Below are 12,279 nucleotides of genomic sequence, written 5' to 3'. Positions count from 1 at the left end.
TATTTTTAAGGAAAAAAAAAATTATTGTGTTCACTGTTTGTTGCAACACTGCATTTTATACAGTTCTTTAACCTAAACAGGGGTGATTGTGAGCCCAACTCAAAAATCCTGAAAATGTCTAGAGTAAAATCATTAATGAAGCATTTCAAAAAATTAATATGCTTAAAAATTTAAATCATTGATATTTTTAAAATACGAAATTCTAAATAAATTATATGCAGCATAATTTAAATGAATAACTATAAGTTTACTTTTACCTCTTGTCACATTCACTATTCCACCAGAAAAAAATACTTCCAAATAAAAGAGATGCCAAGTATAAAATCTAGTTATTTTTTAAATAAAATAGACAAGAATTTTTATACATGAATGCGATCGATGATTTCCGGAAACTTCCAGATAGCAGTTAGCGAAAAATCCGGATTTTTTTTTGGAGCACAATAATTTCTGCCTAAAGGATATCAATGTAGTTAACTCAAATATGATGCAAGTCTGATTAGGTATTAAACTCGGCCAGAATTATTTTTATGCAATATTATATTGCTTTATAAATAAATATAACTAGATTTTGATTTTAACTAACCAACTGGGATTAGTTTTAGATGGTTAAAGGTGGAAGCACTGGACGTTTCTCAGGGCATCAATGTAGTTAATTTAAATATGATGAAAGTTTGATATTGTGCAAGAATTTTTTTTTAATGCATTATGTAATATTACATTGCTTTATAGATGAATATAACTAGATTCGGATTGGCTAGACTTAATTTTAGCTAGTTAAAGTGCTGGAAGTTCTTTAGGCTTTATAATAGAATATGATAGGAAAGCACTTTAACTGATCAAACCTAGGTTTATTTTATTTTTGCTTTATCTGTAACATGCACAGTTTAAAACAAGAATAATTCTACAAAGCAATAAAAAAAAAAAAATTATGCTTTGCTTACTTGTAAAAAAATAACAAGACATTCCAACTTTTACGTTATAATGGATAATTTATTAGGAAAAAACCAGTACCAAAGTGTTATTATACAAGCAAATGTGATCAACACATGATGAAATCATAACAAATATTAAGCGATGTTAAACAATGAATGCTTCATAAGTTTAGTACGTAGTTTAAGCACTGTGCAGTTCAGAGGTTTGTCCTTATATTTTTTTCCCTTCTCAATCATCACCCCTATCTTTTTGTTCAGGCGCAAGTTTAATAAGATCATCGATGCGAAGAATGGTAATTGCTGCTTCAGTTGCAAACTTCAAGGACTTTATTTTGGAAATAGCAGGTTCCAGAACACCATATTTCTTGTTATTTCGCACAGTTCCATTATATAAATCAAGACCTACCCTATAAGATAAAAATAATTATGATTACAATTAAAAAATTTAATGCATAATTTCAAAAAAACAAATAAATAATAATAGAATAAAAAATATATAAATTTTTTTTTAAATGAATCTAATATAAAAATACAGATCAATCATACAAAAGAGTTAAGAAGGATCAAATGAAAATGCACCATTCCTTAAATTAAGTTTTCATTAAATATGATTATTAGCAAAATATAAATTAAGTATTATAAAAGAAAGTTAAACATAGTACAAAAATAAAGATAAAATTATTAATCAATATTTTGTAGCATTCTCTAACATAAACCAAAGCCAACTAAGCAATTGAAAAAAGTACCAACGAAGATCAATATCGTTCTTTATTATTCAAAATAATTATAACCACTAAAAACTTCATTATAGTAGCAGAGTAGCTGAAAAGGTTGGGAGAGCCTTATACAAAATAAAATAGAACTCCCCTAATTTATCAAGGAAGATAAGGGTTGCTTGTTTTCGAATGCAAACAAGTCATGATTACCTTCAGCAACATATCTTAATAATATAGGCATAGTAGCTTCTGCCTCATGCCCTCTGTGTGCACCATATTGAAAGATATTGAGAATGGGGATACTTTCGTTTCTGGTTTGTCACATCTTAATTGGACAGCAAGACAGAGAATCATTGGACATCTTTATTGGTGCATAAATTTTTTTTTACTTTCAAATTCAAAAATAAAACTTTCAGAACTTAAAGATTAAAATCAGAAGTAAAAAGATAATCAATATTTTTTTTGCAAAGACAAATTTTTTGATAAAAAAAAATGTATTACCGTAAAATTTCCACAAAACAAAATAGTAGAAAATATTAATATGAGTCTTATTATAATTTTTTTAAAAAAAATATTGAATACATTTTTACAATTTTTCTTTATATAAATTAAGCCAAAAACTAAAAATCATCAAATGATTGATAGTTTTTGTCAAGCATCCATAACAAAATTATTAGATCCTTAAAAACAGAAAACGACATATACAGGGATGAGAGTAATCAAAAAGTAAAAAAGAGGAAATCCAATATATATATATATATAAACAAAAATTTGACAAAAAAAACTTGTAAACCACGTGAATATAAATCCCGATATGAGATAAATCACGTAACTATGAAACTCTACATCGAATTTAAAAAATGCGAAAATACAAATCATGATTTTTTAATTTTTTGATCACGATGCATAATTTTTAAATAGCGCGATATTACAATCACAAAAATGAATCACGATATTGGATTTTAAGCTCGCGTGAATACGAATTGCTACATAGGGCTTTAAAAGTTCGAAAATACAAATTGCGATATTGATTTTTTAAATCTCGTAAGTAAAAATCGCAATGTACAATATTTAAATCGACTGAATAAGAATTGCAACGTTCAACTTTTAAATCAGGTGAATACGAAAATCGAGATTTGATAATAAAATCGCGATTTTATAAATGCATAAATACAAAACACGATATTGGATTTTTAAATGTCGTAAATAAGAATCATAATATACGATATTTAAATAGCGTAAATAAGAATCGCAATGTGCAACTTTTAAATCAGGTAAATACGAAAATCAATGATTGATATTAAAACCGCGTGAATAAAAATCGAGATATTTGCAGAGTCTGGACTTGGGATTTCCAAAAGGCTTGTTTGTATTGTTTTTGTTTAGACATAATAAATAAAAATTTACAAGATTAATTGAATGAGCAAATAAATATTTTCACCGCAAATCCACCTGTATTTTTTTCCTCTTTTTTTGCTTGTTTTCACGCCAGAATACAAGAAGCAGCGACGTCTGAATTACGAAAATAAGAGCTATCCAGCCGATGGATAAAAAATACGGAAAATCTTATTTTCTGTGCGTGAAATCGGAGAAAATAGCTAAAATAAGTAAAAATGCGGAAGGGTCAGCAGCTAGGGCGTAGATTGAATTTTCTGTTTATCTTTGAAAATCGTAAATAAATATAATTATTTTACTTCAATGACTGAATTTAAAAAAAAAAAAAAAACGGGATATTTATTTAAAAAAAAACGAAACTTTTAGAGAATCGGAGTTTTTGATAAAAAGGCTGAAATTCGAGAGACAAAAAAAATCTCATCCCTGGTCAACCAGTTTTATCTCAAGGAAATGATTTTTAGAGAAACTTCAGAGGCAGGAAAAGGGACTTCAATAATTTCCCCCCTCGGAAAATTAAATTCCTCATAAAATATTTTAACTTGTGCAAAAAAAAAAAATTTCAGCGGAAATTAGCGGGAAAAATGGAAAAATCTGAAAAAAAGCGGAAATCCGAGAATCCGCGGAAGAATCTCATCCCTGCATATAAAAATTAAAAGCAAATTTACCATTTTAGATCAGCATGTTCCTGTACTGTTTGTGAACTATTATGATAAGCTCGAAGCTTCGAAACTAAATCGCTAGCATCTTTAGCAGCATTGACAGCTAATGTTTTAGGAATAACTAGCAGACTTTTTGCATATTCAGCAATAGCTAACTGTTCCCGAGAGCTCTGAAAGATAAGTGTACTAGTGTATAATAACAAAATAACTATTTGTAAACTAAAATATAAACACAATTATGCAATAAAAGTAACACATAGCTGCACGTCTATTAGGCTGGAAAAAAAGTATACAAATTGAAAAAGAAAAAATTGCGAAATGTTACTTATAGTTATTACAACATACTTCTGCATGCTTTTTAAAATCGCAAAGATTTAATAAGATTTTATAGTGTACCATGAATTTCGAATAATTATTTTTTATTTAGACAAATTCGATTAGCAAAGATTCCACTATAAATCCATTTGGTTTGCCAATCGCTATTTGACAGCTATTGTTACAAATTTCCAAGATTTTTAAATTCTCGACATTTTAATATATTATTATAGCATACTGCTAATTTCAAACCATGCATTTGAGTAATCATTTTTAGACCCACCTGTTAACGATGATTCTACTGTCAATCATTATTGCAGTAGTTATTAAAACTGATTTTCACATGATTTTTAAACACTATATTATCACACAATGGAACTTTCGGAATTTCTTGATTTTTTACTGCCCCATAGTTTTGTAAGGGAAATTTTTAATCATACGTACTGTGAAACGAAGAATAACATTTTATGCACTCGCTTAGCGATAATTTGATAGTAGTTTTTAAAATTTCAATTTCTTTTATGATATATTATGATCCTCGAATTTCACGTAACGCTTCAGAGTAATTTTTATAACAGTCTAGTAATGGCAATTTCATTTCAAATTTTTTCAAAATGCAAGAGTCTAGTGTAGATTGAAACAAAGTATGTGATTCTTGGCTGCAGTAATCCTTCTGCGTGTGAAGAGAGAAAAAATGCTGCGGTGTAGTGAAACGCCGCCCTAATCACAAAACTACGGACGTAATTTTTATGATGTAAAATTTTTTTCCTTCATAATATAGATGAAAATTGATAAAAATGTAACAAAAGTCAGAAACCGCGTAAAAAAAATAAAAATAAATAATAATAATAATAAAAAAAAAAAACGGAGGATTTTTCGGCTTAGGCTATTATTAAATGTTTATCTAATGTTTGTTAATTAGAAAGCTTTGATGGTCATTTTGTTTTAGTAACGAAAATAAATCATAACTTAAGAAATCTTTTATATTGACCTATAAAAACATTAAAAATTATAAAGAGAACTTGTGGATGATTAGTCAATAGTTCTACTGATTGCCCTAAGTTTCCGTTGGAAACTATAAAATAAAATTCATATACACAAATATTTTTTCCATTATTTCCCCCCAAAAAACCTGATTTTTTTTGGGGATAAAAACATTTAATACTTCAAAATAGTATAAAGACTTTTCTAATAAAAAATAGTGATTATTAGGGACAGTTCAAATATTATACATAAACAGTGTGTTAATAACAATTTTTCAAAAATCTTAACATACAAAAGTTGCAATGATACACAGAAATAAACTGACGGTTTTGCTAGGTAATGGTTAATAAAATAAAAATAAACCAGATTCACATACCTGCCAACTTTTACGTATTTGGCGTAAAATTTTATTTCTATATTTAAAGTGGTAGTAAAATGAATGCTTTCTATATATTCCTTGCATTTATAAACTTAATTTATAATATTTCTGATCCACCACTATTTTTAAAAAAATTAAGCATATATATTTATATAAAATACAATTTTTGTATTACGTATAAACTTTTTCAAAATACAGCGAATGTTTCTGTCTAAAATTGCAATTTAAAATTCATTTTGCTACCACTGGGCAAAATCATCTTTGAAAAAATAAAAAATTGGCAGGCATGGATTCAAAATAAAGAATGATTTCAGGCAGGCTTGGTAGGACAAAGTAAGGACTTTCTTTTGGCAGAACAATGGAAAACACAGGCAAAATTTCAAACTCATGATAGCAAATGTGTTGCGCTAAATTCTGTTAATTAAGGAATAACAGCAGGAATATAAATTCAAATTGAAAATATGTATGTGTAGTAGCAACAATTTTAAATCTCCGCTAAAACATATTTCAGTATAATTCAATAAATACTTCTATAAGAGCAATTCTACCAATTTAATAAAATCCTTGAGATTAATAAATCATGAGATTTAAAAATCATGAGATTGTTTAGGTATTTCTTCAGACTATACTTAAATTTTTAATTTTAACTAAGTAGTCTAATTATATAGAGAATTATTAATTGCCTCCCTCCAAATTTGGCAAATATATATATATTTTTTCAGATGAGAAGGGCAAACAAATTACATATGTTTTATTTTTATGTTAAAAAAATTAACAAAATTTTATTTCTGAAATATTTAAATAGTATTTAATTTTAAACTACAAAATAAGATTAAATTTTATGAAATTTTTAAAAACATACTAAGGAAAATAAAATACAAAAACTGCACACAAAAGCTTCAAATTGTGGCAAAAACTTGCCAAGCCCCGATTTCATGCAAAATGATTTTCAGCTTACAATAAAGAGCACTTAATTTGCACTTACCAATGAAGTAGCAAAATTTTCTAAGTAGATTGACAAAGCAGCTTCAACAGCTCCTCCTCCAGGAACAACTGTCTTTGATTCTAAAACCCTCTTGACCACACACAAAGAATCATGAATGGATCTTTCCATTTCATCTACATAAAAGTCATTGGCACCCCGCAAGATGATAGAGCTGGCAGTGCGAGCTTTTGGCCTACAAAAAAAGTTAAGAAAAATAATCACCCCAAAATTGGTACACACAAATAGATATTATGCATTTTCCTAAATTACAACTTAGCTGCAATGGTAAAATTTTTCTCCATAAGTTGCAAATTTTTTTTTTACTTATTTGAGAAGTTGTAGCATAAACAAAAATAATTAGATACATTTTGAGGTAGAAATCTTGCGTAAAAATAATAATACAAACCCTTTGATAAGAATAAGTTCATCATCACATATACGTTCTTGGCAAACTTCTTCAGCTTCTCCAAGCATAGATGCTTCAAAACTCTCTTCTCCTTCCAGGTTTGCTAAGCTTTGCAAAAATTGAGCTATTTGAAAAAGGGGAGGAAAAAAATCAATTAAAGCAAGCAATGTGAAAAATCAAATGCACAAAACAATGTTTTAAGTGCCTAATTTTACCAAATTCTTTCTGTTTCTAAGCAAATTCTGTTGCTGAGAAAACTTTATTAAAATTTCCTAATAAGCAGTCAATTTTTTAAATTTAATAGTTGCAAATCAACAGACCTTTCCACAGAAGAAATTTCTTATAAATAACGTTGGCAATATAGTGTATAGCTTGTATAGATTAAAGTATGGTGATAAAAATAAAAAAATTTTTTTTTTTTTGTAAATTTTCAAACTTTACTATTTAGTGCCTTGTATCTTTTGAATAAAATAATTTTGTTCTGTTTGAGAAATAGTAGGTCACGTGTAGTTACAATATTAAAAACAAATAAGCAGAAATAAGTATGAAAGCCTTCATTTGAATTAACCACATACCTCCGGTAGCTTTGGCTATTCTTTTCAAATCTTGTTTTTTGCATCTCCTCACAGCCATAGCACCAGCTTCAACAAAATATTTCAAACACAAGTCATCAATGCCACCAGTTGTAAGAATAACATTAGCACCTGCTGATAATATCTTTTGAATTCTTTCCTTAGTAATATCAGATTCCCTGGAAATATTGAAAATGCTTATCAATATTCTTTTCACATTACATAATTTGATTGTAAAACTACAAATAAACATGCTTATTTGTGAGCATTAATTAAACACATTCTAACCATTTGGTGATCTAACAAATAGTCACCAAATGCAAATAGTCTAAAAATTATTTAAGTTTGAAAACAGAATGCATATACACAAGTATAGAGCTCTGGTGGACAGAATACACAATGGTAACAGAATTCAAAATGCAAGAATAGGTTATGTGCTAAAAATAAAGTCTATGCTTGATATAATGTACGAGCCCTGCCATTTAACCGAAAATTGATGTTAAAACGTGAGATCTCTACATCATGTGAGAATAAGTACAGAGAATAAGTACTTTCTCATAACTAAAAAATGACCAAATTTGGAGAAAACCAGGCTATAGTTTAAAATTAATTAGGTAACTGATCAAATAATTTACCATAACAAAAAACACAGGCTTCATAGTGAGCCAAAGAAAAAAAAAATCAGGACATTCTTTGGAACAGTTTGCATATACCAGACTACTTTTAAAAAAGGAATATTTGCTTAGATTAATATAATATGTAAATCAAGAGGAAAGACCAATTTCAGCCATTTTCCACAAAAAACATTGGATCATCTTGCACATTTTGAGGATTACTAAATTTTCTCAAACCAATAGCATGGAAAATTGGTTCTCCACAAAAGTTATACAAAGGCTGTATAGTGAAGAAGACTGTCAGAAGACTAGAAAGAAAGTATTGATTGAGGAGAAGAAACGGTTCTTGATCTATCAGATTATTAAGTTTTATTTTTTCTCAACATCAAAATTTGCACACTTTGCTTTAATATTTTTAGGGGATGTAAATAAGTGCTTGTTATATTTGCCTAGACTTTTATTTTTAGGATTTCAATCTAATGCTTGCTACTGAAAATTCTCAAACCTTTAAATTAGTTTATCCTAGAATCAACAATTTAGACATAAATCATTCTTTTCCCTTGATTTTCATAAGTATTAAAAGCAAATTTTACTACAAAAGGATAATAAAATATACTATTTTTAACTTCAGAATTACTTGGTTTAAAAAAAAAAGTTCTACAAGTTTCCAATATAATGTTATCAATACTGAACAACTCTCAATAGTTTCAATTCAATGTATGGAGGATTTTTATAGTACCAGTGCATTAAAAAAACAAGCAGTATCAATTAGTTAACATTTTCTTAGTCAAATAATTTTAAAGTAGGGTTTAAATGATCTCGAAATGATAACACAGTGTATAATTTCTCATTCTTAATTCATTATTAAAAAAAATTCAGTATGACTTTTTTTTAAATTGTCGATTGGAATCAATTGTGAAACTATAAAAGTCCACCCAACAAATCTGTTATATAATAATATATATAATCTGTTATAACAGATGATCCAATATAAACTGCATTTGCTTAACAAATGCAGTTTATATTAAGTAATCATAAAAAGTCGAGTTAGTCACCAAAAAAATTTGATGACTTAAAATTGTAGAGTTTCTTTTTCATATAATAAATGAATTCTCAAAATGGTTTAAGCAATGGATCCTGTGACTAAAGCTATTATGTTAGAATAAAATTAGTAGACATTCACTAAATTGGAACTATCCAATTTTGTAATTTTTTTTAACATCACTTAAAAAGATATTAGTTCAAAAATACAAATTTTTCGATTCCTCAAATCTACTTTTGAAAACTCCACATTTGTTTTCTCAGAAAACATGATATTCTGAATACACAGAAATATCAAGACAAAAAACTAAAAACCAGGACAGAATATTATTTATCATTAAAATCTGTTATTAGGTTGCAGAATAAAAAGATAATTGAGAAAAGCATAAAATGAAATAATAATTTAGCTTTTAAATGATAGAAAATCTGCATATTTTTGCACGACATAACATACATTCAGAGTTAAGTTTTCATAAAATTTTCTCTATTCTAATTCCATCAATTTCTAATTTTGAAAGTCTACTTTGAAATGCTTGACTCTAAGTGTATTTATCATATAACTTTTAACCTCTGAAACCAAATTTTTTGAAAATAAAATTTATTTTAAACAAACTGATTGTCAGATTTTAATACTAGTGGAAAAGTAATAATTTATAAAATATCACACATTTATTTTTTAAGAATATATGCAGACTGATAAACTCTTATCTCTTAATTTTTAATATAAATGTATTTTTCTCATTATACTTAGGAATAACCTAATCTCTCTGAGCAAAATTTAGTTAAATTCATCATGATTTTACAAAAGATCATAATAATGAAGATAAATATGGAAATTTAAAAGTACTGAAAAGTTAGAAACGATATTCCATGAATTTTTCAAAATTTATGCTGGAAAAGACAGTGTTTTCAGTACAGCGTGAGAACGCAAGAACCGCACATATTTGTTTTCTTTACTCGCATAAAAAAATGATCACCGCGAGAAATTCGCGCATTCTATAAATCAATTTCAAAATTCGTGAATTTCTCGCATTTTGGAAAAAACTTCACATTACGCTATTTAGAATAAAATCAGTTTCACTTTTCTTCCTGGATCTTTCATTATTTTCAACATCTGCCCTGTTACCTAGCTTCTCTATTTACCAGTATTGTTTAGAACCTTTTTGAACAGAACACTACCCTTCCGAACCACAGAACCCCTTTCAGAACACATTTCTCTGTAACCGTAAGGAAGGTAAGGTTTCCTCATGTAAGACGTTCAAATTTTTTATGCACTAATGAAAGAGGGACAAATACCTTGTAAAATCAAAATCTTCTATGATGATACAGCAAAAATATTCAATGCTTTACAAAATAGAAGACGTTAAAAATGTATTATAATTAAAGAAATAATTTTTTTTCCACGTCTATTTGCATACTTGCCAACTTAAAAAAACTGCCATCAGTAAAACTTTTTTTACGAAAAATTTAAGACTATTCGAATTATTTAATAAGTAACAATACACCACAAATGAATAATAAATATATTAATTATAGAATCTATCACATGATTGAATGTTGATGAAGTAAGAACCAAATTTTCATTAAATTTTTTAATTGCACTTGTTAGAAAATGTACAGAAATATCTAATCAACCAACCATTTGTCATCTCAATTTCTATTACAATTATTTCAAATTCTATTACAATGATGCTACTTTTTAAAAAAATGCTATATGCAAAATAAAATAGTTCTTTAAGGGTTTTCCTCTAAATCAACAGCAAAAGAGGATGCTGAATTTAAAGAAGCTGAAGTAGCCTTCTTTGCTTTAATTAAAAAATCTTTTTCAAACACTTGTTCGTGACAGATTTTAGAAAATTTGGTTTTTAATATAAGCAGGCTTTCTAAAGTTTTATTAGACATAATTGTTCGCGATTCAGTACGGTTCTTTCTAACCAAACTAAAAATTCTCTCACATTCTGAATTTGAATGTGGTATGAGAAGAATTGACAATACAATGTTTCCCAATTTTTCATACTTAAACATGCCATCCGCACCTTTCATTTGACTTATCATTGACCACTGCACATCAATTGATCTATCTGGAACAGTTATTTCACTCAAATCTTCCAACTGAAGTTGGCAAAACTGTTTCTGCAGTTCATCCATTGCTGTAAGCTTGGTTTCATTACTTTTTGTTTTTAAAAGGAAGGGAAACAAATTTACAAAATATCTCACACTTTCAAAACTGGAGTTTTCAATTTTATTTAAGTCAGCAACTTCAGCATGTTTGAGTACTTGATCATTTAAAGGGAATTTCTTAATAATATATTCACAGGCAGTTATGAAATATTTGATAACAGCTGAATAAAACAATGATTTTTCTTCTTCCGAAGAATTTGAAATTAAGTCCATTGCTGCGTTGCCTATAACTAAATCTTGCTGATCTTTATGGTTGAAAGAAGAATGAAAATTGACACATGTTAACTCTTTTCCTTTAACCTCAGAAGGTTTAACAAACTTCGAAAAAAGTTCTTTCAACATATCCAAAAGAAGAGCTCTTAATCGATGAATTTGTGGGGAAGATGACTGTAAAATTACATTTACCTTTTCAAATGTAGGGATAACATTTAAAAGAAATAAACTAAAGCACTTATTCAAATCTGAAGATAAAAACATAAAAATTTTCTCTTCTTTGGATAAAGTTGAAGAATCTTTTTGAGCTTTATGTCTTTTAACAATATTCACAATTTCTTGTTGTGAACTTTTCCTTTTTTTATCATTAGTTGGGTCCTGCTTATGTGTCTTAGTTTCCACTTTAGGCTTATCCTTCAATTTTTCTACTCTTGTGTTGCTTTCTGTATCAACTACTTTTGGTATTTTGAAAAATGACAAAGTAGATGATACAGACACACTGGAAGTGGAAACTTCAGCTCTGAAATAACTTGTAAGTGGATCCCACTGATTAACCAAGCGTGTAAGACTTCTCCCTAACGATAACCAGCGAGTTGACACATGCTTAAGCACTTTTTGTGCTTCTTTACCATACATTTCCTGAAATTTCTTAAGAGAGTCCTTACGATTAACGCTCCTTTTTAAGTGGTAAAAAATATCTACCAAAACTTCATCTATCCTAACGGGAAAAGTTGCAGCAGCTTTTTCAGAGGCAAGATGTATTAAATGGCAGCAGCATCCAATTGATATTATGTGCTCATTTTCTTTTTCTAAAAATGAAATCACACCATTTTTCTTTCCCTGCATAACAGAAGCATTATCTGCACTGAATGCTATACAATTTCTAA

The 12,279-nt window shown here is 28.1% G+C and overlaps 1 protein-coding gene across 1 annotated transcript in view; it reads right to left on the bottom strand.

Moving 5' to 3' along the window:
• Positions 1–969: 969 nt before the first annotated feature.
• LOC107452306 (chaperonin containing TCP1 subunit 1) overlaps positions 970–12,279 on the bottom strand; it is a 34,623-nt gene continuing 23,313 nt past the window's right edge. The window contains exons 8-12 of the mRNA XM_016068695.3: positions 7,347–7,522; positions 6,772–6,895; positions 6,366–6,558; positions 3,709–3,872; positions 970–1,339 (exon numbers count right to left, since the gene is read on the bottom strand). Of these exons, the coding sequence (XP_015924181.1) occupies positions 1,162–1,339; positions 3,709–3,872; positions 6,366–6,558; positions 6,772–6,895; positions 7,347–7,522 (835 nt within the window). The 3' untranslated portion in view covers positions 970–1,161. The remainder of the gene's footprint in view (positions 1,340–3,708; positions 3,873–6,365; positions 6,559–6,771; positions 6,896–7,346; positions 7,523–12,279) is intronic.

Source organism: Parasteatoda tepidariorum, chromosome 3 (genome assembly GCF_043381705.1).
Source record: "Parasteatoda tepidariorum isolate YZ-2023 chromosome 3, CAS_Ptep_4.0, whole genome shotgun sequence".
Taxonomy (NCBI): Eukaryota; Metazoa; Arthropoda; class Arachnida; order Araneae; family Theridiidae; genus Parasteatoda; species Parasteatoda tepidariorum.
This window is presented reverse-complemented; position numbering and strand designations above follow the sequence as displayed.